The 27,291-nt window shown below is 45.8% G+C and overlaps 2 protein-coding genes across 5 annotated transcripts in view; one reads left to right on the top strand and one right to left on the bottom strand.

Annotated features, from left to right (window-relative positions):
- The window catches only part of EXTL3 (exostosin like glycosyltransferase 3), a 107,073-nt gene extending 102,246 nt beyond the window's left edge, over positions 1-4,827 (top strand). For all 4 annotated transcript variants that reach the window (XM_063086695.1, XM_063086697.1, XM_063086694.1 and 1 more), the window contains exon 7: positions 1,822-4,827. In XM_063086695.1, the coding sequence (XP_062942765.1) occupies positions 1,822-2,031 (210 nt within the window). In that variant the 3' untranslated portion in view covers positions 2,032-4,827. The remainder of the gene's footprint in view (positions 1-1,821) is intronic.
- Positions 4,828-14,065: 9,238 nt separating this feature from the next.
- Positions 14,066-27,291, bottom strand: part of INTS9 (integrator complex subunit 9) — a 105,482-nt gene continuing 92,256 nt past the window's right edge. Inside the window, exons 12-17 of the mRNA XM_063085569.1 lie at positions 26,927-27,098; positions 24,033-24,157; positions 22,477-22,644; positions 17,003-17,101; positions 16,037-16,174; positions 14,066-14,749 (exon numbers count right to left, since the gene is read on the bottom strand). Coding sequence (XP_062941639.1) covers positions 14,573-14,749; positions 16,037-16,174; positions 17,003-17,101; positions 22,477-22,644; positions 24,033-24,157; positions 26,927-27,098 — 879 coding nt within the window. The 3' untranslated portion in view covers positions 14,066-14,572. The remainder of the gene's footprint in view (positions 14,750-16,036; positions 16,175-17,002; positions 17,102-22,476; positions 22,645-24,032; positions 24,158-26,926; positions 27,099-27,291) is intronic.

Here is a 27,291-nt window from a genome sequence, read left to right as displayed (position 1 = left end):
TCTTCCCAGGAAATATTGTATAGTCCCTAAGCTATAAAGTGTCATAATATTTTTCCAGTAAACGTCTTTGAACATCTTTTGTTAGATTTATTTCTAACTACCCTATGTATTTCGTTGCTGCTTATGTGGTATTTTCTAAAAGTTACATTTTCTTTTTGTTATATTATAGAACTATTTACTTTTATTTCTTTTATCTAGCAAACTTGCTAAAACTCTTAATATAAAAAACGTATTGATTGTTATGGGTGTTTTTACGTAGACAATCATTACATCCCTTATGCAAAAGACTGTTTTGTTTCTTCCTCTCTAATGCTTATAAACCATTTTTTTTTTTTTTTCCTTTTTGCAGTAGCCAGGACCTCCAGTACAATATTGAACAGAAATGGTGATTGTGGGCATCTTTGTTTTGTCCCTGATTTTTAAGGACTGCTTTAAATACTACATTATTAGGGTGATGATTGCTTATTATTTTAAAATTTTAGCTTAATGAAGTTTCTTCCCATTCCTAGTTTGCTAGGAATCTTTATTATGAGCAATTAATTTTATTGAGTGTGTTTCCTATTATCTATTGCTATAGTTGTTTGTTTTATCCTTACTCTGTTGTGTTGACATTCATGCTTTCTTTGGATAAACACATCACATTTAAAAAAAAATAAATTTCTGGATTTGGTTTTCTAGTATTTTGTTTACAATGCTCAGTGTTCATGAGTAAAGTCAGCTTAGATTTTTCCTTTCTAGTATTATTTCTGGTTTTGGCATGAAAATTGTAACTAGTCTTGTGATTTGGGGCACGTCCCCCCCTTTTTTTCTGATTGTGGAAGAATTTGAGTAACATTGGAATTGTCTGCTCTTGAATGTGTACCTGTGAGTGCAGAACCTGGGAATGTGGTCTTGTTTGGAAATAGGGTCTTTGCAGATGTAATTAAGTTAAGATGAGGTGATATTGGAGTAGGTGGGCCCTCGATCCAATTAGACTGCTGTCATGAGAAGAAAAGACGTAGAGCCAGAGACACACAGGAGGAACACTACGTGACAGTGGAGACCAAGGGTGGAGTGATGTGTCCATGAGCCAAGGAATGCCAAAGACTGTCAGCAACAGCAGAAGCTAGAGAAAAGCATGGAGCCCATCATTCCCTTGAGCCTTCAGAGAGGAGATGGACCTGCTGGCACCTTGATTTCTGATTTCTAGCCTCCAGAGCCCAGGAACCCTGTAGATTTACACTGAACGGGACAGAGACAGGACAAAGTGAAAGAAGGCTATCAAGGGGCCGGCCCGAGGCTCACTTGGGAGAGTGTGGTGCTGACAACACCAAGTCAAGGGTTAAGATCCCCTTACCAGTCATCTTTAAAAAAAAAAAGAAGAAGGCTATGAGACTTCTGGCTTCGATAGGCAGGAAGAGGGCAGTAGAGAGCTTGGCTGCTAATATGTTATGTGCTTCAAGTAATGGGAAGGACTCGGAGGGGCAGGCCCAGGGGACAGAGCCATCACCTCCTAGGTTCCAGAGAGTGAAGGCACGTCCTCAGAGCTGCCAGATCATTGAGCCACAGATTCTCAGTCCTTGAAATAGAATGGGATTTGGCTTGCTGGGTTTTGGACTTGTTTGGGACCCATGACCCCTTTTTTCCTTCCTATTTCTCCCACCATTTTTTTTTTACAGCAGACAGCTTGTTCTGTAGCTTTCACATGTCCACAGCTGGAGAGGAATTTTGTTCCAGGATGGACCATATCCAGGAAGTGGGGGCGTTGGGTTGCTGAGCTGCAAGGTTTCCATCGGTATTAGCACCGTGATCCTCACGCTCTGCTCTCTTCCCTATTCACAGGTGACCTCCCGCTGGACTTTCCGATGCCCAGGATGCCCTCAGGCCCTGTCCCACGATGACTCCCACTTTCACGAGCGGCACAAGTGCATCAACTTCTTTGTCAAGGTGTATGGCTACATGCCCCTCCTGTACACTCAGTTCAGGGTAGACTCTGTGCTCTTCAAGACCCGCTTGCCCCATGACAAGACCAAGTGCTTCAAGTTCATCTAGGGGCATTGCAAGTTTTGGGGAGGGGACGAGCAGAGCGAGGCAGATGGCTCCTACGGTTCCCAGGCATTGGAAGACCTTGGGGACATCCGCTGGGTGGGTGGCCCAGACCCTCTGCTGCGAGAGGCAGCAGGAGGAGTGGAAAAGAAGTAGCTGCGTTTATGGAGAAGTCAGTCACACTGGGCCCAGAGCCCGGTCAGCAGACCCCGGGCTTCCCTGCGCAGGGCACTGACTGATAGCGTACACTGAGGACTGTGGGGACTCCGGAGAGTCACTCACATAGCTCATAAGCCCAGGACAGCTGGTTTGTGGTTTTTAAATTCATTAACAAATATTATTATTTAAAGAGAAAGTTTCAGATTTGCCATTTAAGGCTTATTTATATATATGTGTGTGTATATATACATTTGTGTGTGTGTGTGTGCACACACTCATGTACATATACATAGATATATATATATATCTGGCAGGGGGAGTTTGAAATTGCTGCCTATCTCACAAAGTTAGGGACCCCCCAGGCTGTGTTCGCTGGCCTGTCCTTTAGGGTCATCTCCTATGCTCCCAGGGCTGTCTGTGCAGAGGCAAGAAAAGGGTGGACTAGGCCCTGTCCTGGGGCCTTCACAGGATGAGACCTGCTGGCAGTTCCTTCCCTTTCTGTCCTGGCCACCACCTCTAACTCGCATTCTCTCTCATGAGAACCCCAGGGAGGACCTGCGCTGTGGGAGTAGTTCAGCTTCTGTTGGCAGGGCCCCGTGGGTTTTGAGGATTCATCATTAGGCCAAGTGTGTCCTGTACAGTCCCTGCTGTCCCATTCTCTCCCCTATTTGAGAGAGGCCTGCACTCACAGATGGCTTTTTCTGTCCTTCTCCTGTTAAAAACGTGCTTCAGGCTTCAGGCTTCCCTCTGGTGTCCACTCTCGGGTAAAAGAACAGGAAAACCTGCAGGCTGCACTTGCAGGCGGCTGTGGTCTGAAGTGGCTTGCAGGGAGGCCTACTCTTGGTGTTGAACAAACGAACGTTCTTTGAGGATCCCACCCGGCTGGCCGGGAAGTCTCACAGCAAGGCACCCGCCTTGGGATAAATACCTTGGTGAAATTCACCTTCCCTGTCCCCTTCGTCTGATCTCCATCCTGTGTTCCCTGTGGTGTTTGGAGCCCTAATGCCAGGTAGCTCTAGGACGCCCTGAGGTCTGGTATGTGCTAGAACAGTGGCATCCTGTGGTTTGCTATGCGAGCTTACATTCAGCCTTGGAATTTAGTCAGACATTCACACTCCACATTAACATTTTCACTTCCTAGTTTAAATTTCTGTTTCCTGGGCTGAAATGGAAATAAGCTAATATTTTTGGTCGTGGTGGCAGTAGGGGAACCGAAGAGGGTGTTAATGGCATCTGTCAGGGATTAAGCCCATGACTTCTGCTGTTTTTCCTAACCCTGCTTTCTTGAAGTGGAGTTGCGTGTAGGTTTCCAGCAAGCGACCAGAAGCTCAGGTCTGTCCTGGTCAGGCACATGCCTTTAGCTGGCTCCGTCTTCCCCAGACCTCGACACCCTGTGCTTCCATTTCTTGGGGTACGTTTTTCTGTGACCTGCCTGTACTAGGTGGGTTCTCTTCAAGTGTCATCTTGAAGCCAGGCTTTTTGCTGTAGGTACAGCTGCTGTGGGTCCAGCTTGGCTTCAGGGAGTGCTTGTCAGTAGAAGACCGTCTCCAGAGGCTCCCACTGGCACTGAATTGTAGCTCTCCCGCTGAGGCAGTGTCTGGGAGATTTGGTTTGGCTTCCCAGCACCTGAGCCAGAGGGTCCAGGCTCCCTGCACCCCGACTTTCTCCTGCCCTTTCCTTGCCTTCTGACTTCACTTGTTAGCAGTAGCCTTCTTCCCTCGGGGGAGCCAAAGAGTGTGGTGTTTCGCGCTGTGTACGTGGCTGCTATTTCATATATTTTTTTTTAATGTGAGGAATTCATGAACTGACTTTCAGGGGGACCTGGCGGGAAAGGAGCAGTCTGTGTGGTGGGACCCCCTTAGGTGGAGCCAGACTGTTGTTGGTTCCCTGAATTCATGGTCAATGCATGAATAGCTGAGAGGTCTGAGATTGTGGATAAGATCACAATGTGCTGCAGGGAAGGTTCTAGTGTCAGAGCTTCAAACAAGGACCTGAAAGGCACACTGACTTGAAGGACTCCAGCTGGCAGGCCCTAGTGGACAGTGGCCATGTTCCTAAAGGATGCTCCTCCATGGGACGCAGGGCGGCGGGACGTTGTGCATTGCCTGGTTGGTTGCTCCTGAAGGAGGCTGGCAGTGCTGTGAGGGGCTTAGGGGAGTCCCACGGCCGTCCTCCGATGCTGCTCACCACAGGCAGTGCCCCATGTGACTCACCCGAAACAGGAAGTCAGCTCTGTGGACCCCACGAGTTTCCCTGGTTGTCCATAGGTGACACCTCCTGGGGCCCAGGACATCTGTTTTCCAGTGAGCCAGTTTGCTCCTCCCCGTGAGGGTCATCCACCTGAGTGACAGCCACCCCAGTGTGCTCCTCAGGACATTCTGTGTGTTTGCTCCCCTGGCAGTGGCGCTCGGTCTGGTCTGGCTGGACTTGCCTCAAGCTCAGGCTTACAGGTCAGTGGGGTCCTATCTGGGAGGACGGGGTCACCCTTCCAGCACCGCCTGGGTGTGCACGGGGAGCTCCTGGTGTGCAGTGTGGTACTTTCAGGGGCAAGCTCTTTGATATCCATGCCACGTCCATCCAACCCACTCCTTTTCCTATTGTGAGCACAATGGTCTTACGTTGGATTTTTGTAAAAAAAAAAAAAAAAAAAAAAGAAAGAAAATAAAAATAAATGGAGACTTTAAGCTCAAATAGCTTGGATGTCATTTGTGATTTTCCTCAGCATGGACAGAAGAGTGACCTGAGAGAAGGTGCCTGCCTGCTTGCAGGTGGCCCCCAATGCACGGCCAGCTGGGACCACCCACAGCGTGAGACCGGGCCTGTGGTTCAGTCCTGCAGTGAGTGGCCTGCGGCCTGCCCTAGGTGGTGCTGACCAGGCAGCCTTGCCTGTGCCGTTTCTGGGACTAGTAATCTTTACTAGACAGAGGAACCTATGTGACAGTTAACTGGTTTAAGTGGGACGTGGGATGGCACACGATGAAAAAGTTATTGGGGTAAAATACTGTCAGCTTCTTGGTGGCTGTTTCTGCATTCTACCTGTTTTGAGTACCAACCCACTGTCCACGAAGGTGCTTAGCGGCACCTTCAGGAAGCCCTCCCTTCTCAGAAGCTTCTGCTTGCCCTGTCCCATCCTGTTCTTCACTCACCTGCGCTGTGATGTGCACCATTCTGCCCCCCACACCGGTTCACAGGTGTTCGCACTTTTCTCATGGACGCATGCTCCGATAAACTGAGGAGGGTCACAGGGAAGTCACAGCTGCAGTGCTTTCAAAATGCAGCTGCAGTGGTAATACAGACAGTGAAAGGAGCTGACACACGGCTGAGGAGCCTCACATCCACTATTATTTAAATCTTTGGCAAAGGGGGATAGGAAGGGTGTGCCTGGAATTAAAGAGAATGGATTCCAGAAGAGGTCGTGAAAGCACTGTGGGAAGCATGTACTGGGGCCAGGTCTGGTTTGCTATTTAATGTCACCTGGTCTTTTTTTTTTTTACCTGTTTTTATTAGGCAAATTGTTGTACCTTTCTCCATTTGTCTCCATATTTGTGAAAGAGTACAAGTCCTCATATTTTAGGGCTGTCATGTTAATATTTAAATTCCCTTTAACTACTGGTCCCAATATTTTATTATGAAAATTTTCATACAGAGCAAAGTTAGAAGAATTTTTATGGAATAAATCTGTATACCTACTGTTTTACTATAACTACCTGATAGGAATCCATTCGCCCATCCCCCATCCATTCGCCCATCCCTCTATCCATCCTTCCTTCCTTCCTATTTTGGGTACATTTCTAAGTAAATTAGTAACATCAACATACTTCCTTCTAAATATATAAGCTCACATGTCATTAACTAGAAGTCAATATTTGTTTCTATGTTTTTAATGTAACATTTACATTTAAAATTTACATACCGAAAGGCACAAATCCTAAGGTGCATTATCTTGAGTTTTGACAAATGCATACACCACCTGCATGACCCAAACCTCTCTCAGTTGCAGAACGTTGCCATCAACCTGGAAAGCTCCCTCATGTTCCTTCCTAGTCCATCTCCACCTGCTCTGCCCCCGAGAAAGAACCAGTGCCTGATTTTTTCACCTTGGATTAGTTTTTCCTGTTCTAGAATCTCATATAAATGGTGGGGTTTTTTTCACTTTTGCTAATGCTTCTAGGAACTCAGCACAATGTTTTTGAGACCCATCCTGTGTTGTTACATGTATAGTGATTTGTTACTTTCTATTGCCAAGTAGTATTTACTTCTATGAATATAACAAAATTTGCCCATTTACTGACAGGCACTGGGGCTATTTCCAGTTTCTGGTTATGACAAATAAAGCTGCTATGAACATTCATGTGCAAGTCTTTCTGTGGATCTGTTCATATTTCTTTTGGGTAAAATATCTACGAATGGAACTGTCTGGTGATATGGTAGGTATGTACATGTTTAGTCTACAAGAAGCTGCCAGACCCTTTCCCCAAGTGATTGTACTGTTTTGTATCCCACCTATAACTATGAGAATTCTAGTTCCTCATCCTCACCCATCTGTGGTGGTGTCAGTCTTCTTAACTTTAGTTGTTCTGGTGAGTATAAATGGAATCACACAATATTGTGGTCATGTATATCTGGCTTATTTCACTCAGCATGTTTTCAAAGTTTGTGCATGTTTTAGCAAATACCAGAATTTCATTCCTTTTCATGAGTGGGTATTTCATTGTATATAGCACGTGTTTCCATCCATCTGCTGGTGAAGACTTGGGTTGCTTCTACCTTTTGGCCATTGTGAATAATGCTTTTACAAGCATAGGTGCCCAGTGAGCTGTTTCAGCTCCTGCTTCAATTTTGGGGGTATCTACCTAGGAGTGGAAGCGCTGGATGATATGGTAATTCTTTATTTAACTGTCTGAAGAACTGGCAAACCATTTTCCAGAGCAGCTGCACCATTTTACATTCCACCAGCTATGTGTTAGGGTTCCAACCTCTCAAATCCTTGCCAACGCTTATTTCCTGATTTAAAAAAAACTTTAAAAATTTTTTTTATTATAGCTATGTGTGTGTGTCGGGCTGGGGTACCCCATTGTGGGTTTGATTTGGACTTCCCTAATGACTAATGATGTTGAATATTTGTTCATGTGCTTTTTGGCCATTTGCGTGTCTTCAATGGAGAACTGTCTATTCAAGTCCTATCCCCATTTTAAAAGTTGGGTTGTATTTTGTTTGTATATGCTGGGCTTCTGAAGGTATTAAACCTGTAGATTAGTAAGTGGGATTGAAATGTTAATGACAGTGAGTCTTCTAATCCATGAAGATGGTGTATCTCTCCATTTATTCAGATCTTTATTTTCTATCAGCAGGTTTTGAGACTTAGTGTAGAGACCTTACACATCTTTTCATAAGTTTATTCTTAAGTATGTTTTTTCACAGTTATGAATGGAATTACTACTTTAAAATTTTATTTTTCCAATTAGTTATTGTTAGTATATAAAATAGTTTGGTTTTTGTGTAGTAACCTTTTATTCTGCTGTCTTGGAAACTTCACTTATTTCCAGTAGTTGTTTCGTAAGTACATTGTAATTTATTGTAATTTATTTATTTTATTGTAATTTTACTGATCTTATTTTTTAGGATTTTCTATGTGGGAAAAAAAAAAAAATCTTGCCATCTGAAAACGGAGACAGTTTTACTTTTTTTTCCTGTCTTTGTGCCTGGCCTGCCCGCCTGTCCCTTCCTCCCTACTTGCTTGCTTTCTCTTTACTGCAGTGACTGGGACTCCAGCACAAGACTGAATGGAAGCAATGTGAGTAAGCACCTTGCCTTGCTCTCAGTCTTGGGAAAAGCTTCATTTCAGCTTGCTGGAAGTTGTTCTTAAGTAACTGACAGCAGATTGAGGAAGTTCTCGTCTGCTGAGCACCTTTAGAGAATTTTGTCAGATTATGGGTTTTCTGCATCTATTGACATGATCATATGGGTTTTCTCCTGTATTCTATATAGAGAATTACACTGGTGCATTCCATGCATAAATCCTGCTTGGTCATGACAGAATATCCTTTTTAGGTATTGCTGGATTCAGGTTGCTAGTATTTTAGATATGTTGCATCTATGTTCAGGAGAGACATTTACCTCTAATTTTCTTTTTTTGTAATGACTTTGTAAGGTTTTGGTATTAGGGTAATGCAGGCCCTTTAAAATGGGTTGGGAAGTAGTCCCTCTTCCTGTTTTTTTTTTTTTTTTTTTTTTGACAGAGGTTGTATAAGATTGGTGTTGTTTCTTCCTAAAATGTTTGATAGAATTTCCCAGGAAAACTATCTGGGCCTGGAGTTTTCCTCGTGAGAAGATAGTGAATTTAATTTTTAAGTGAATATTAAGTTCTCTTTCTTATTGAATGAGCTTTGTCTGTTTGTGTCTTCATAGGAAATCGTCTATTTTATCTGTGGTGGTAAATTTGTTGGCATAAAGTTGTTTGTAAGATCCTTTTTCTCTCTTTAATGTGTGTAGGTTCCTCTTTCGCTCCTGGTGTGTTATGCTCTGAATGTCTGCAGGACCTGAGGTGCTGACCGCTCTCTCACTACGGAGGTGGGTCATCTGTCCCTTTTTTTCCTTTGTCGGTCTAGGGACGTGTGTATTAACATCATTGATCTTTTCAAATAAGCAGCTTTTGGCTTTTCTAGTTTTCTCTATTGTTTTCTGTTCTGATGATTCCTGTTCTTATTTTTATTATTTCTTCCCTCCTCCTTTCTTTGGGTGTACTTTGTTCTTTTTTATACTTTCTGAAGGTAAAAATTGAGGTCAATTTTCGGCCTTCCTTCTTTTATACAAGCACTTAAAAGCTGTGAATTTACTTTTAAGCACTACTTTAGCAGCATCCTATAAACTTTGTATCTTTTTTCACTCAGTTCAGAAACATATTCTACTTCATTTTGTGAGGTCTTCTTTGACCCACGAGTTATTTTAGGATTGTATTTAATTTCTAAATATTTGCAGTTTCCTGAAATATTTTATTGAGTTCTAATTTAATTCCATTGTGGTAAGATAATTTTTTCTGTATGATTTCAGTCCTTTTAAATGTAGTGAGACTTGTTTTTCACTTAGCATATGGTTTTCATAGTAAATATGCCACATACCTTTGAAAACAATGTGAATTCTGCAGCTGCCTAGAGCATAGTACTCTTAAGAAGTATCAAGTAGGTCAGTGTTGTTGAGTTTTGTTCAAATCGTCTATGAATTTATTGTTCTTTGTCTAGTTTTAATAATAGAGAAGGGTGATACAATTTCCAACTATGTTAATGGAATTGCTTTTTTCAAAACTTTTGATTTTTTTGCTTTTATTTTGAAGCTGTTATTAGATACATACACAGATATTACTGCTCTGTCTTCTTGGTGAATTGACCCTTTAATTATGTGAAATGTTACTCTCCATCTCTGGTATCAACACAGCCATGCCAGCCTTCTCACGCGTGCTGTTCACATGGTGTATCTTTTCCTGTCCATTTACTTCCACCCTTCCTGAGTCTTTATATTTAATGCATGTTTCTTGCAGGCAGCATTTACTTTTCTTGTTCTTCATCCATTGTGACAATCTCTACCTTGTAGTTATATTTAGCTGCTTTGCTTCAGGAATCAGCCAAAGATCTGCAGGGTTTCTGTACTGAATTTGGGGCTTCTGTGCTCTGTCTCTGTCTTTTGGAGTATTCCCCTCACTTTCCAGCGGCCATGATTGCTTGAACTGAGTCTTCTGGTTATTCAAACTGATAAGACTGCAACTTTTCTGTCCGAGGTTTAACTGTCCTGCACACCACTCACTCTAGTCTGCCCTTAAACTAAAAGCCATGAAAACGGGAACTCATCTGCCATTTCTTTAAGTTTTGACTTTCCTTCAGAGATGGGCTCCTTTTCTTTTCTTTTTTTTTTACTCACTCTCTAACGCCTCCAGTGTGTGTATGTGTGTGGTTCATTCAGTTTACCTACCTACCTGTCTATGGACATCTGGAGTTTACAGTTTTATCTGTAGGAGAGTTGGGTCCAATGGGAGTTATTACATGACCAATCTAAACTTAACATTTACTTAAATTATTACAAACATGTTTCAACACAAATACTTGAGAAGGGATTGACATACTTTTTCTATAAAGGGCCAGAGAGTAAATATTTTAGGTTCTGTGGGCCAGATTTGACTTGCAGGCCATAGCTAGCAACCTCTGATCGATCCCATCAGTAAGCCCCCACTGAATCAAGCAGGTATTTAGAGCATGGGCTGAGGGACAGTGGTTTGTACGGTGACAGGTATTTTTACACTTACATACAGGTTCTCATCTTTAGAAAAGTACAGTTAAAAAACTGACCACCAGGAAATGTTGATTGGGCCTGTAATTCTTATATGTTTCTCAGATTTTTCTTCCCTCATTTTCTTCCCTCCTTCCCCGAAGCCTCATGCTCAGAAGAGGTGGAGACAGACCCTGTCCCCAGGGTGCCTGTGGTCCTGGAAATTTGTTCCTCTATACCTGTGAGAAATTCAGGAGAAACTTGTCTGTTATGGTGAGCTAAAGTGATCGGAGGCAACACAATGCACAGGATATAGTACTAAGTGCTTGATAAATGCTCATTGATGCTTGGAAGATGCTTATTGATGTCTGGAAAAAATCTTTTAAAACTGAAGTTCACTATTTCCAAAGTGCGTGAGCACTGTAATTAGTTACTAGGTTAAAAAATTCTATTGGATAATCTAAAAACATTAGCAAACTTATATTAGTTGATAACATGTTTAGTAACTAGAATTTACTGCATGAGAATTGTTACTTTCCACTTGTGGTGGTTACACAGCTGTGCATCAGGATGACTTAGGAGTGGGGAGGAATTACTGCTGTGGTGTACTGAAGAGCAGGGTGAAGGCACGTCCTGCTACCACGAGGACTGTCAATGCAGGGCCACACCTCCACTTTCTTCAGTGGCCTTCAATACCAACCTAAGAGAAACAAATATTCTACATGCCTAGTGATGAGATGTGGCTAAAACAACTTTCAAAGATCTGTGACTCAAAGTTAAATTTAATATCTATAAAGTAATGTTTTTATGATGTGATTAAGACCTGTAATGGGCTACCAAGGGGCAGTGGAGACTGTGGTACTTAATCCTCAGAAAACACACTTGGGATTGATGCTGTTCCAGCCTAGAGGAAGCACTGCCTATCTGCAGGACATTTTGTAATCTCCTGCAGGATTGTAGCTGGCTATTTCTACCCTATTTTGTGTTCACTGCGGCAAATTTGAAAACATCAGAGGTGGTCTGTCTTCCTATAGGTGGCACAAAACAATGAGACGCATTCAGGGCTCCTCAGAACCACAGGGAAAAGCTGGCCTCAGGGCCAGAGGAAATAAGCACCCCCTTTCCTTCCCACCAGACTGCATGGTGCACATTAACACGCCTTCACACGGTTTTGATCTCTTCACTCTTGTTTATGTTGATTCTTCACTGCAGTTTGGAAAAGCCAACTCCTGTCTTTATAGGACAGCTATGAGGGCTGAAAGTGTCCAGTTCTCCAGGGTCAGGAGAGGAGGAATAGTGTTACCTTTGCTGAACAGAAATGGACTGAGGCACGTCTCCTTTTCCTGCCAACTCCCAGTCCCCGACATGCACGTATGACATATGTCATGGTAAGGCAGAAGCCACTTACTGGCTATTTCTGGGAAAGTTACTTAACCTCTGCACCTCGGTTTCCTCATTCAACTCCTCAGCTGTGTGAAGAGATGACACTGAACCAAGAGAACCAAGTTAAGCCACCCCAGATTGATGACACACAGGAACGGTGAGGTGAGAAATGTTTGTGGTTTTATTTAAGTCATTAAGTTTTGGGGTAATCTGTTGTGCGACGATAGATACCTAATTTAAATAACAGATAGCTCCCTCCGCTGTTTTCGAGGTTTTCTCAGCTACTCCTCAATTGTGAGGGTTCCACTGGCTTGAGTAGAAACTGTCCCACGTCAGCCTCTTCACCAGGCCGGTGTCACGGTTGGGGGTTGCGGTTCCAGTGGCAGCCACTCGTCAGCGGTGTGCTCACCTGCTCATGGGCGGCTGCCGCCACTTTTGGGTCCTCTACTTACCCACCAGGCTTGGGGTCCAGATACTGAACGGCAGGTTCAGCATGCTCTCTCTTGGTACTTGGCAGGCCCAGCTCTACGCTTCCTCTCTGCTCTAAAGCATCATTCTCGTCTCTTCCTGCCTCTGGCTTCTGCCATTATGGGGCTGGTGACAACCTGAGTAAAACCTCCACAATTTCTGCCATACTCCCTGCCTGTCATCGCCTGCTAGCTCACTTGCACTCACATACCCCTCTGGCATCAGCGCCTTGGGGTCTCCGAGCAAGCCCTTTAAGTCTGACTTTGACAAATCCCTAGTCAATCCCAGACATAGCACTGCTAGGACACTTAAATAAAATAACCATTTTGGTTTCTTTTTTTTACACTGTTTTTGCATTTTTCAAGATGTTTTTAAAATTTAACTTGGTTGGTCCCCTCAAAAGTTTTATTAGCAGGTATGCCTACGTGTGATGCATATTTACTATTCTCCTGCTAAAAACAAAACTAGATTTTCATAGCCGTGGCACATCAGTCTTTCCTAACATTGCTCCCATCTCATGGTTGTAGGCGCCTAGAGTTTATTCCGTAACACACCCTAGGCCCCTTGACTGGAATGACCCATACGTTGGACAACGGAAACCTGCTTATTAAGCATTCCTGTGCCCAGGTTTGGCAAAGGGAGATGGAAAAAAATGAAGTTGTTTTTTTCCTCTCTAACAGACAATTCATTTCCATTGATATGATCATTCCAAAAAGATTTGATAATCAACTCTCCATAAACCTGAGCAATTAGTTCTCTAGTGTTCTGTATCACTTTTGGGTCTCCCAATCCCTTCCAGATGCTCAGCTGTTAGCTGAGCTGGAGAGCTGACTTCTCACTGCATCTTAATCAGTTTATTTATTTTTTTTAAGATGACCGGTAAGGGGATCTTAACCCTTGACTTGGTGTTGTCAGCACCACGCTCAGCCAGTGAGCGAACCGGCCATCTGTATATGGGATCCGAACCCGGGGCCTTGGTGTTATCAGCACCGCACTCTCCCGAGTAAGCCACGGGCCGGCCCTTAATCAGTTTAAAAAGACCACACTCACAGCAGGCTGGGCCGGGCCAGCTACAGCCCATCAGCTCTGACTGATCCTCACCCCGCGCCCACACTGCACCCACACAGTGCCTACACTGTCATCACTTAGCACGTGCAAAGTGGGCGTGTGTTACATGCTACAGCTCATGTTAGCGAAGGTCAGATGCAACTGGTTGATAACTGGTTTTAAAAACAATTCAGAGGCTGCGTTATTTCAGATGTGAAATACGCATTACATGTAGGCATACCGCCTAATAAAACTTTTGAGAGGACCAAGTTAAACTTTAAATTTTAAAAACATCTTGAAAAATGCAAAATAATGTAACCCTTTGAGAGAGGCGACCTTTCTCTGAACCTTCCACCCACTAAGGGGTGTGTGGGGGATCTCAGCATAATGCTCGGTTTGCTGCAGAGACTCTGGAGGATTCTTGGGAAAGGCAGCAACTTGTGGAGCCGGAGCCAGAGCCACGTGCTCAGGACCTCCTGGGGAGGTGAAGGCTGGTGCTATCAAGTGCGTCAGTGTTTTTCATGCAGACAGAGCTTAGATAAAGCACGTTTCATACAATTTAGGGAAAAAGATATCTATTTTTTTTGTAAGCAGTGCTGGGTTATATGATTTAATGCACATATCAAACTAAAATTTGCTGTGTTTCCTAAGTTTATGCTGTTGTGTATATTTTCATATTTTTTCACATACTAAGTCATTGTACAGATTGCAAGTGCAACAGAGCATGGCTACTTCTAAAAAAGTAAGTTTTTATTAACAAAGTGGGCTCACATTGTATACGATAGACATTGGGTTCATTTTACTAATTTTGGGGGATAGTCTTATTAAGCGCAGCACCATAGGCAACTAAATAAATAAAATCAAGGAGTAGATCCCCTGCCCGAGACCTGTGAAGTGTGGGAAAGAAACACAGGCCACACAGGACAGTGCCAGTCATCTTTTTACTTCCCTGTCCATCATCAGCCTCTAGGAAAGCTGCTCTTTCAGGCTGATGCTACTCAAGAGAGCCGGTGTTGAGAAGAGCATGAATTGAAAGCTTAAAGGGAAAGTTCTTGCCTGAAACAGTGCTAGGAAACCAGGCCCAGAGATCCTGGCCTCAACTCCAGAGTGTTTGCCTCCAGGGCCACCTCTTAAGCAGAGGACACACAGAGACTGGCCATCAGCCTTTCGTGCCCTTCCTCAGGTGACTTGTGATGGGCGCCCTGGTAAATGTAAATGGCTCAGGTGTCCTGTTTCAGAACTTCTGTAAGAATTTGAGGACAAGGTCCCGCAGCCGTACCCTGAGCGTCTCGTCATTGTCACAAATGATGTGGGTTGAGTCGTCTTCAATCTGTATGAGCGTCTCAGCTTCCTGGAGGAGGACGATATGGCCCTTGGCTGTGTCTTCCACCTTAACATCACTGAAGCCGTGCTGCCCCAAAAGAAAAGAAGGAGGAGGACAATGGAACTCTGAAAAGCAAGGCTGACTGAAAAGGCGGGGTGATGTTCCACAACTGTGAGATCTAAAAATGACATTTCCCAGACTCAATTGAGCATTCTAGAAACTGGTTTTTTTGACACTCAGTACAATTCTTCAGAGTAGTAATGGGGCCTACTACAGCAACAGAATCCAACCACAGTGTCTTACACTTTTAAAGAGGCCCCAAACGTGCAAAACACAACAGGGTCTCCCCAGCCCGAGGATCTGGGGGTCGATTCCTGGAGGAGCCAGGCATGAGGTCTTTCTGGGACAGTCAGTCAAGCTTGAAGCCCATTGCTAGGGACCAGGGCCCTGGCAGGGTCACGAGGAAGGTGGGGGCAATATGATCGTGGACACTGCATGTTGCAGGGTCGAGGAGAGGAGCCGCACAACTTGGCTAAAGCCTTAATTGTATGATCTAAAAATCAGCAATTGAGATATTTTGTTTGGACAAAAAGTGGTTATTAATAGTTTAGCAGAAGAAAATCTCCTTTCTTGTAATTACTCAGAGTTAGCTGCAGCTCTTGCAAAAAGAAGCATGAATAGTATCATCTCTCGCCAACGCCTTCCCCTTCCTATAGAAAACTCTATAATCCTACTGCTAAAAACAGGGACCTCTGAAGTCCTGTGACCAAAGCCAAAGTCATGAAAACCTTTAACTAAGGTTAGAGTTGTTTTTTTTTTAAGCACAGTCAAGTAATCTCCTTGGAAGAAGCAGCCATCGAGCCCCAGGAAGTGGGATGGCCGCTGAGACAGAAGGGAAGGGCCAGTGTCCTCGCAGGTGGTTGCCCCTTCTTCTGTCTCCCCTGACCCTATCTGGGAACTGCTAGGGCCCGTTTCCTGAATTCCCAGGGATCTGGAGCACTGACACCTTCCTCTGCCAATAAGGGGTCTTTCTGCAGAAAAGCAAACCTCTCCCATCCTGCCCCACTCGTCATGTCTGTGTTTTGAAGGTGTCCTTCTCTGTGGTCTGGTTCCCACAGGGAACAGGGTTGGGAAAGGCGTTCTTCTGCCACCTGGCCCTGGAGGGGAAGGACAGGGCTGGAGGAGGGAAGGAATCAGGGCTGCAGGTGGGCAGGTTTCTCCTCCCCTGGCCCTCTGGACACACTCCCTGCTGTGCCCCAGCATGACCTGGACCCAGAGCAGGTGGGACAGTGGGACTAAGTGAAAAGCAGCAGCTGGGGCCATGATGACATGAGCCAGGGTGACTGGTACTCAGTGTAAGCTCAGCGTGCTCACCTTTTCCAGGGTCTGCACAAACTGTTCCACGGGGATGGAGCCGCTCAGCAGTGGCTTCAAGACCTTGCAGTCTGGGACATCGTCACTCGCCCGCTTCCGCTTCTTCCCACTTGTGGGCTGGGCAGGCCGAGGAGGAGGCTAGAGCACGGGGAAGCAGGTCTCACTGGAGTGTCCCCTGAGGGCAGTGGCCAGTGTGGGCTGGGCTGCACTCACATGGCTCACAGCAAGCCCTTTGCCATCCGCACGAGCCGCTGCTGCCTTCCCCATGGGACCCACCTGCGTGGCTGGCATCTGCCTCCGTCAAGCCCCATTTCTATGTTTTCCACTGATGTGAGTCAGTGTGGGCCACTGCAGGTACAGTAATGGCACACCAGCCAAGGACACGGGCTGTGGGGTCAGACCCATAAGGCAAGATCCTCGCTTTGCCACCATCTGCCTGTGGGGCCTTTGTCAAGACTGAGGATCAGAGAAATTGCTACGAAATAGTGATAACAGGAGAACTTTGTGAGGATTAAACAAGACAGTGCATGCGAAGGCCCTGGCACAGTGTCCAACATGTAAGTGGCAGCTCTCAGCATATCATACAGGGGCACAGAGGTGAGGTGACAAAGCCAAAGCTGAAAGCAGTTCTAAGAAATGGGTGCCTCCAGCCCCATCATGAGGCCAGAGGAGGGACCCCTGCCTCGTGTACGGCCACCTGCCCTGCCGGCCTTCCTGGGGGAGAAAGGCTGCCCCATAAACGCCCATCTGAGGAGTGTGGCGCGTGGGTCAATGTGTGGCCCCCTCTCTGGGAATAACACTTTCCCCTCTTTTATCTCTCCGAGGCAGGTGGCCGAGGAAATAAGCAGGAAAGAACTGATTGGAAGTGGGCCCTGGTCTCTATTATCGTCCACTAAGTGGCCTGGTCTGTACTTTCCGCTGGCCTGGGGAGGGGTCTTCCTGGGTCCCCACCAGCCAGCCCTGTACCTGGAGGACATGCTTGTTGTCTTTGGTGTGCAGGACGGCCGAGACGGCGGCCAGGGAGATGCCAGGCTTGATCTCCAGGGGCACCAGAGAGTCTGCGAGCTGAAAGCAGATGGTGGACTTCAGGCAGGCTCACGGTGGGGGGAGGGGGACACCAGCTCCACCCATCCAGGCAGAGCTGAAGAGTGAGTGGTGACATGGGGGCTCAGCCACCACGTCCACCTGGCCTGGTGGGAAAGGTGCCGATGACTGAGGAAAGTGTCAAAGCTGAGCCTTTAATGATCACCATTAAAGGCTCTACATCATTGCCTTCCAAAATGACCAGATAACTTTAAGGAAGAAACAAGGTAAAGAGACTTAAATTTAAAGTAAAAATTCATCATACACGTCTCTGCAATTACAGTAATGACAGGAGGTTAGGGAAGACAGGTAAAGGGGATGAGGGTGGCGGACAAGCTGGCCATCTGCCCAGTGCTGCAGCAGAGGCCGTTCAGGGCAGCTGCGTGCTGGCTCCCATGTGCTGACTCGCCCACACCTCCTTTTTGTGAATCACCCCACAAATAATGAAATGCCAATACCCCATGCAAGCCCCATCATCTGAACTGCTACAGCTTCACACACATCTTCCAGGTGACTCTTAAAACTTTTCTCCCGAAAGCCTGTCAGGCCTTTTCCGTACTCACAATACATACCCAGTGCAGACTCTTCATTCTGGCTTCCCCTCCCCACTTGTCCCCTTTTCAGGTGACTAGTGTCAGGTAGGAAGGCCAGGGACAGTAGCAATGGAGTGAGTTCTCTAATTCCTGGAACACATGGCTTCTGCCTGCAGGGCCGTCTCCCCCTCACTGAGCTGGGCATGCACCCATTTTCTCAGCGCAGAGGCAGCGGGGCCTGGCTCAGACACTGCAGCCAGGCAGGAACTTACCAGGAGCCCAATCTCAGGCTTAGCTGCGTGTTGTTCTTACAGAATACACCGCTCTACCCAGCCAAGTTGCCACTATTTAAAACCATAGGGCGGGCCAGTTAGCTCAGCTGGTTAGAGCATGGTGTTAGAACACCAAGGTCAAGCCACCAAACCCCCCACAAAAACAAACATGCAAAATGCCATTATGTAAGCATGAACGTCAGTCTCAATGGGCAGAGGAAGCAGCTGAGGATGTTTAAGCAAATTGGAAACGGGTGTGAGGACTGTTCATGAGGAGACATGCACGGAGAACATCTGGACTGCTCCTCCTGAGGAGCAGGCGTGCGCCCTTCCCCTGGCAAGGCCAGTCCTGTGCTCCACCTCTGTCCTCAGTGAACAGGCTTTCCCTCCCTGTGTTGCCATCATCCCCGTCCCAGGTCAGACTGGCTTGGCAAGTTTGGGGACAGCATGATGGAAACCAAGTAGGTGAGAAACTTCCCGGGCAGTTGTGAACTGTTTCCAAGATGACCCTGAAGGTGGGGGTCTTCATGGGGGTGGGGGGGGGTCACGACAAAATGTCAGGTGGAAGCTCTGCCAGAATGGAAGTCACCCAGAGTCCACAACAAGCCCAGCCCAGCCCAGCCACCTCTGGGAAGGAGGGGGCATCCCCTCGCCACCCCGAAGCAGAACTTCCTATCAGAACAGGCCCATGAGGGCTGACATCTCAGATCTGCTCTGCAGTTGTAGAGACCAGAAAGGAGGCTTCATAAAGAAGCTGCAGAGGACAGACCTTCCTTCATTTGGGGAGAAACAAATATTCTTTAGTAGTAGCAAAACACAAAAAGCAGCAATGGATTTTTGCCCTTTCATCTTACATGCATTTCCTAGGCATTTGTTAAATGGTACTTTTGGTTCTATTTTGTATCGTACTTTAAGAATGATGAAAATCTATCTTCTCATGAGGTGGAATCAATACAAAACGATGAGAAAGAACAATCTGGAGATCTGAGGCACAGAGCTGTGGCGCTCAGTTTCTGTCCACTGGCCTGGCAGCTGACAGTACTAACAGAAAAAACTGACCTACCACATGCTGTTTCCTGGAACTGATTATTTTCCTGGAGAGAAAGCCATTTATTCAAGTCGCAAAAGAAGCTGGCTGGTTGGCTTGGCTGGTTAGAGTACAGCCTTGTAACACCAAGGTCACGGGGTTGATCCCCATACTGGCCCGCAGCAGGAAAGAAAAAAAAAAAAAAATCCAGAAAGATATTCAAATGCATTTGAAAAGCAGGCCTCAAGAAGCTGTCAGGACAGCCACATCCTGACTTACAGGCCCAGGGCAGCAGCCTCCAAACCAAAGTGTAGGGTGTAAGGCGTGGGAGGCTGTGGGTTCAGGCTCCAGCTGGGTCATACTCCTCCCACAGTACCTTTTGTGGGCAGGGCCCTCACTGGCGGTCCCTGTCCCCTTCTCTTGTTCTTGTGCCTCCTTGTACACGATTCAAGTGTACTCTTGGGGTTAGAAGGGAGCACAGACAGAGCATTAGGCCCCCACTAGATGTTCCTGACCTGTGAGAACAAGCATGTTCAAACCCTTAAGAGTTCTGCTTTCTCCTTTCATGTCCTCCTCTTAGGATCCCCTCCCTGGCACCCTGTGTGAGAAAAGAGGCTTTCCCTGACGGCAAAAAGGAAGAGCCACATACACCAGACCCCATGACGCTCAGCAGCATCTCAACTTGACAAACCTTGGAGAAAAGGCTTCCATTCTGGGCTGTCTTTGCGGCCAGGACACTGAAGACCCGTGTTGTTAACTGGAAGATGGTGACCACTGTCTTCCTTCCTTCCTCAGAGAGGAGGAGGAACAAGTGATATAAACCACAGCAGTATGTGTTTCGGTGTCTGCTTGAGTGCCCAGGTCACATAACTCTGGGAAACACGAGAGCCTGCCGAGCAGACTGAATGCCTTCCCTTGAAGAGAAGAGCTGCGGATGACACGTGAGGATCCCACACTCTCTTCCAGCTCCTAGGCTGATCTCCACAACTGCCGCGGGACACAATAGCACATGTAACAATGACAGGGAGATCCTATATGGGCTTCAGAGATGGTTTCTAAGCTGTGGCTGACTCTATACAAAAGGTACGAATTTCTTATAAAGATGGGTTAACTTTTTAAAAAATGAATTCATATGGAACTACTGAATCCTAATGTTCTTTCCAGGAATACTTCTATTTTCCTAAATAATCTTTTAAAATTAATCATTAGCTCAAGAAACATTAGGGTTTTCTGTCTTCTTAAAGCGAACTGCCACAAATGGGTAAAAGGTTGAACTTAATGTGATGAAGAAGTTTCTTCCTTATAATGTCCACTTTAAAGGCAAAAGAAATCACTGCAGCAAGTTGAGTTGAGATAGTTATCTCCATTAACAATCAAAGAAATAAAAGTTAAAATGAGATATCAATGTATACTTATACAACCAGAAAAGACTTAAACAAAATTGAAAAAGAACAAAAAATGGATATCTGATGCTGGCAAGGAAACAGAAAAGAGACCTGTCTTGCACTTGCTCACAGGAGAATAAACTGTTGCACTGTTTCTAGAGAACAAGCTGGCAGTGTCTTTCCCTTTAAGATGATCAAAACTGAGAGAAAATGAAAAGCAAAATCGTAAAAACACATTAAACAACCTAAAGCTAGAAGCAGGGATGGTCAGCTCCACTTCTGTGTTAAAAACAAAACAGAAACTTGGCCTTTTTTTGGACTGGGGAACCTGCATAACTCTCCTCCATCAAAACCCCAAAATTCATTATCAGTGCTAAATCACTGAAACAACAAAATCCCAGTGTAGGCAATATTTGGCAACTAGAAATCTAAAGCAAAGAACCATTATTTCAAAGTTACAGCAGAGGGCTTCAGGACATTTGATCAAAAAGAGTCATGGAAGAGCTGCAGGAAGAATAAACCAGTTACCCTGGCCACCTCACTCATGAATGAGCTGTAGTTAGAGCGAAATGGAAGTCAGTTGCTTAGCTAAGAGCAGAGAGTTTGAGATGCTGATGTTTGAGAAGCCGCAACTGAAAACTAGTGTTTTCCCTTTTGAAGAATTATTAGACCACAGACATCCAAATGACCTTCCAAGGAGTCACTGAGAAGCTATGTGCATCTTTCGAGCAGCATATTGCTTAATGTGTCTTTAACCCCTCTTATCACTTAGCTTGATTACCCCATCTTGATCACCAGACTTCAATAAAAAAAGTTATTTGTAGTTTTTTCAATAGTCAGATATCCCTCAAAGGAAGATTTGCCCCCAGGGAAGATATGCAGAATGTGCTCTGGGCTCTAGATGGTAGAGCGCGCTCTCCTAACTCATCAGGAGGCCCCTCTGCAGGCCAGGCTGCCTCGTCCTGCCTGCGGTCCCCACTTTTGCCATCCCTTCAGCAAGGGCTCCCCCAGTCATGGCTGCTGAGAGCACGTATCCCAGGAGCCATAAGACAAAAATGTGTATAAAATAGGATTGATTATCTTCTTATTAGGATTGATTATCTTCTTATATGTGCCTTAGTAAAAGATAGGATTGCTTGCACTTAAACTTGTTAACTTTGTGTTGCTGAATTAATTTGATCTAAATTAACTATTGAAATGAGCTTGGATCACCTTTATCTATTGCTCTTAATTAAGAAAACAACAACTCCAGATAATTCTGAAAGGGACTAAATGTACTGGAAACGAGGTCCCACCTGATGACACCTGGTGGCCCCCCCAGGGCTATGGAAATGAGCAACATGCAGGGCTTAGACCTCAAATCCAGGTCCAGCTACTGTTTCTGAACCTCAAACTCCAAAAAGAATTTTGGGCATGCTGGGTTTAACAGGTTTTCCTGTTTCTTTTTACTGTTTGTCAAAAACACATTTGTGTAGTCTCAGGAAGCACAGGGAAGCTAGAGCAGCCCCCTAGAATCTTCTATGCTGTCATTCGGGAGAGGCCAGTCACCTCACCCACTGCCTTCCTCTCAGAGTCACCTGTGCACAGTGCACCTCAAGCGATCCACACGAACACGGGTTTTTGCCTTGTTAAAACCGAAGCTCAAATTTCATGTAACTATGAAATATTCAGACTTCGATAGACTGAAACCTATAAGTTATGCTAAAATTGATACAAATAATAACCAAATTTACACTCCTTATTTTTGGTTACTCTTATCTCCTCCATCTGAATTCAGTGAAACTTGATCCTCACTCATAAAATGAGGTGTAGGGAAGATGAGAACAACCACAGCCTGAGGCAGCTGAGGACACAGCTGGCCCAGCACTTCCATCCTCCAGGACTCTGGCCTGTGGCCTGGCTACTGGATCACAGGCTGAACGTTACTATATGAAGCAGTCGGATTTTAACAGCTGTTATTGTATTGCCTGAAAACCCAGAAGGCCTTGGAATCTCTTCCTAGTTACTTGCTTAAGGGTCTGTGTTCTTTGGTTCACTCATATTTGACACAATTCCAAAAGAAAGCCACCTCTGGAATGATCTCCTTCAAGAGACTCCAGTGGAAAACTCCAGTCTAACCATGAAAAAGGAAACAGCTCACCTCTGGCATGATTTCAATCTTCTCATACCGACGCTTGAAGGGCAGGGCGAGGACCTCGGCCCGCCGATAGGACATGGCTGGGGGCTGGCAGTCAATCAGGAGGTCCATCCTGTGGGACTGCGCTGGGGGCGGCTGCGTGTACTGCTCGGGACAGACCACGTGCAGGGGCTGAGGAACCAATAGGACAGGTCAAAGGAGATGGCGAGAAAGGAGGGAGGCTGGGAGGCAGAGAGGCCCACTCCCGGATGCCCAGGCCGCATCTCCAAGCCATCCTGACCTCTCATCCTCTTGAACCTAGCTAACTGCTGAGAGACAAGGGTGGGGGAGCAGAATCAGAATGTCAGGGAAAACTCCTGAACTGCCAGCACTGTGGATAAGCGAGGGACTTACTGCCACAGCTTGTGTTGGGTTTTTTTTTTTTTTTAACTATGTTTACATAATTTTCCTGGTGACTTCCATGTGTCTACCCTTGACTGGTCTCCGAACTCCTCAAGGGCACAGTCTTCTTACAAAATGTACCATACAGCAGGCTGCAGCTCTTGGCTGATGAGCAAGAACTCTGATTTCTCGTGCTAGTTTAGTATTCCGGGTTTGGAGTTTCCACTGGTATCTGTAGGTCAGTGGTATTAGGCAGTGGGCATCTGTCAGGTCACACGCTCAATTGTGTATGACCATGAATCAGAGACAGAACTTTTTTTTTTTTTTTTTTTTTTAAACAAAATGTTTCTTTTTCTTGAGAGAAAAAAATTAGTAAACCAATGTTTACTTTGGACAATTAGTGCCCAATTGAATGGTAATGTTGGCAGCCCACAGGGTCACTGTATTGTCCCTGCTTTTTCTAAGAGTTCAGACTAAGCCACAAGCTCCTTGAAGAATAAGGCTTTCCGGCAGGCTGAATGGCTGGATCTAACACCACGCTTGGTTAGGACTTCTCTTTTCCAAACTGCCTCTGTTTTTCCTGATCTGGTGAGTGTCTCATAACTCTGTCTCCTAGCCATGTGACTCACGTCACAGTCTGACGACTTCCCCAGGTTTTCCTTGCCTAAAGTGGAGAACAGGTGGTCCCCCGTGTCTAATATTCGCACACTAATAAAGAGAGGTGTAAAGAGCACCCAGCTGGGTTAGGGTCTGGGATTTGAAGTTACTTAGTGATGAAAAAACAACAGGCTCTTCACTGTTTCTTCAGCACACTGATGAGCACACAGTGGGCCACCAAATCACTCCACACAGGCCAAAAGCTGGCTGTCTCCTCCAATCATGCCTAGAGAGAGCCCATATTCTTTCCTTGTAGGGCAAACAAGTAAATGATCGTCAGAACCCACTTGCCCTGCATTTCTGAGGTTCTTTGGTTTTCTGTCTTGTTACCCAGCTTTAGGGTTTGGTGTAAGGGCCTCTCATCCTGAGGTCAAAGATTCTGTGAACAAGGCCAAGAAATGAAGGTGCTCATCATACCACACTCCAACGCCATCAGCCACCGTCCACCTCACACCCCAGAGGTGCACACTGCACTACAGTAATGCGGCCATATAAAGACACGGGCACAGTTCCTTCGTTACCTGCACTTCCTTAAGCAGCTTGGAGACCTGGATGAAATTCAGGCGTGTATCAATGGGGCAGTATATGCATTTCATGGCCAGTGGCTGGTAGGGAGCCAGTGCTTCCAGGTATGAGAAGTCTGGTTCTAAGGAAAGTAAAAGAAATAATTTTAAATGCAGGCAACAGAGGAGCTGCCAAGTAAGGTGGCAGCTGGTGTGGCCAGGGCCAAGCAAATATCAGCATGGTCCAGAGAGTGGGCACATCAGTACTGCGCAGGGGAGGGGAGTAAAAGGAGACCCAGATAAGGGGAGGGAGGGGCTGCAATATGGAATTGGGGGTGGGCAGAAAGTTTTCCACAGAGACTCAAAAGAGATACGTGAGGGAGAAGTATGTATATGGGGGAGAAGGGATCGCTCTTCTTTACAACAAAACACCCACTAATAAACCTAAAGGAAATGATGAAATTTTAAAAATCACTGTTTGTAACTATCACCATAATAATTTACTCAGAACAGGATCATCAATAAATGCTAAAAAAGTTAAATACAAATTTGGGGAAAAACAGGATATAAACATATTCACAAGACACTGATAAACACAGAAAGAGTGCTTTTGCCTTGGCCAGGCAGAGGCCTGGCATAGACTATGCAAGTCACACACTCAAAGTTGACACCAACGAGTGAGACAAACCAACACTTGGCCACCGACCCGACGGGAAGCACCTGGGAGACAAAAGAGCAGATCTGACCCGTGGCAACAAGTCCGTCACTTAGACGGTTATTCACCCGCCAGCAAGCGCAGCAGGCCGGTGCTCATGGCTGGGAGCGTTTTCTCTCAAGGGCCCTGCAGCCTGTGTGCCAGGGACTGTGCACTTCACACCAGGAGCTGCCCACCTGCAGCCAAAGGCACCAGCTCCCCCCGCCGTGATAAACACCACTGAGTCCCATACAATCTGTGCCCAATAAGGGGCCTTTTCACGGGCTACGGCGCACACGCATGCAGTTGTCCTCAGACAACTGACGGAATGTCCAGATACTTCAGTGGCCGCCACCAGGGGACCACGTTCTTTCAGAATATTCAGAACCCCCCAATGAGGCGATCACAGGCCACTCCGGATGGATAACTGACTCCCCCTTCACGTGTATAGAAGTCATAAGTGGGAAGGGTGACCCCAAACTCCTCGCACACTGGCAGATGCCAGAATGACACAACTTCTGCTCTGGAATCCCAACAAACCAGTCTAAATGTAAGTGTGTTGCTCAGAGTTGCCATGCACTGACACACAGCCCTTGACTTCTTAGCTGGCTAAAGGAAAGTCTACACTGGAGCCAACACATCTCCCTGTCTCATGCAAGTACTGTAGCCACAGTCGTGTCGGAGGGTCACAACTCATCAAAAGGAGAGACCAACTGCAGTCCACCTATGCATAGCCTTCTCTGGACAACCTTCTAATTGCAAAATCTTGGCAGCAGCAACATTCCAGGTATTGTGAGTCAATCTCTTGTGACCTGACTTCCTCTGCCTTTGGCCCTAAGGATGCCCGGGAAAGAGAGAAGCAGCCCGGATAGCTGGGAGATCTCCTGGCACTTTCTGTGTGGCTGTGGTGCTGGGAACAGCCGGCCTAGCACTCACAGCTAGGCTACTGTGTCCTCTTGTTGGACATACCCAACAGCACAGAACCCAACATCAGACAAGGCCACTCTATGACCACAATGGATCCAGACAAAACAAGATCCCTCCGTAATCACGCCTGAACACAAAACCACAACACTGTCCCACTCACGAAATGAGAAAATCCTGGCTCCTCCCTACTTCTTGCCTTCTAGAAGAATCAAGATGTCCAGTTGCAGAGTTTCTCCTCCATCTTGACAGTACCCAATGAAGAGTGATGTCCCACGTCTGTGAACCACCACAAGTCACCTAACACCTGCCCAGATCCTGCAAGAGGGTCGTTACCAGGCTGTCACCACAGTGTGTGTCCCTCCCTGCAACAAGGCAATAAACCCGACTTTGTTTGCCTACAGACGTGTTCCTAGTGGCCTCTGGCTGCAGCCGTCAATACTCCTCAAGAACTGAGGCTGAGCACAGGAAACGTGAAAGTGAACATCGGACCCCGATGCTTCTGATATAACTAGACTCTCTACTCCGAAACTCAAATCTTAAAAAATAACTGGAAAACTCTAAGGGAGAAGGTGACCAATCCTTCTTGACAGCTGTCACCTGTCAGGTGCTGTACTAGGCTCTCTCAGCCAGCACTGCACTAAGTGCCCAGAGAACCCAAGGAGGCGGTCAGCAACCGTCCCAGTTACAGTGAGGAGAGTGAGGTTCGGGGCTGGGAGCCGCAGTGACAGCAAGCTGGGCCAGATTTCATTCAGATCAAGGTTTTTTACTTCATAGCCTATAAGACTCCCAAAAGCAAGGTTGACTGAAGACCTTAAATTGATAAAATAATACAGTGATTTTCTAAGTAAATCCCCTACTTGACCTAATTAAAGGATTTGTTTCTCCTGGGGGGTTTGCCTCCAGAAGAAAAACTACAAACCAGAGTAAACCACAATTAAAATTGAAAGATCCTTCTAAGTAAATAATTCCTAAAGGGTAACGAGACTGGTTGCTGGAATTTCTTGAAAAGGCTTATAAAATCCTATCAAAAAGCAGTTCTGTAGAATTCTTTCTGAGGGAAAAATTTTAAAAAACAAATATAAAAGCTTTGTTCAACGCACAGTTATCTAACAACACACATTATTTTCTTTACTCTTTCCTGCGTGGTTTCTTTACTCTTTGTACTTACAACTGAATAATGTTCACATTTATGCCTTACCGTAAAATCCTTCCTAGGTCTTTACCTTGCAGGTACATTCACAGTGGCCCCCACGGAAAGGACAGGGTTTTGTTTCTGTGTTTTTTTATTTACCTGTGAATATAACAGTGTTGAGACTAGATTTTCCCCAGAGTTCCATGAAATGGACCACGTCCCCAAAGCGGAGGGACGGGTGCCCTGTGAACACCACACAGGGCTGTCTGAAATCGTTGCTGAAGTCTCCGTGGATGCTGGGGTAGTGCTTCAGCTTGTTGGTCTGAATGAGCTAGAACACACAGAAAAAACAGACAAGGAGTTGTTAGCCTGCCTAGGCTGATGGAGGAGCTGGAGGGTGGGAAGGGGAACACAACCAAGTCTAAAAGACAAATGAGGACCATGAGCCACAGACTGGGAGAGAATATTTGCAAAGGACACATCTGGTAAAGGACTGTTATCCAAAGTGTACAAACTCTTAAGAC

This window comes from Cynocephalus volans, chromosome 2 (genome assembly GCF_027409185.1).
Source record: "Cynocephalus volans isolate mCynVol1 chromosome 2, mCynVol1.pri, whole genome shotgun sequence".
Taxonomy (NCBI): Eukaryota; Metazoa; Chordata; class Mammalia; order Dermoptera; family Cynocephalidae; genus Cynocephalus; species Cynocephalus volans.
Note: the sequence above shows the minus strand (reverse complement) of the source record. Positions and strands in the feature narration are given on the sequence as shown.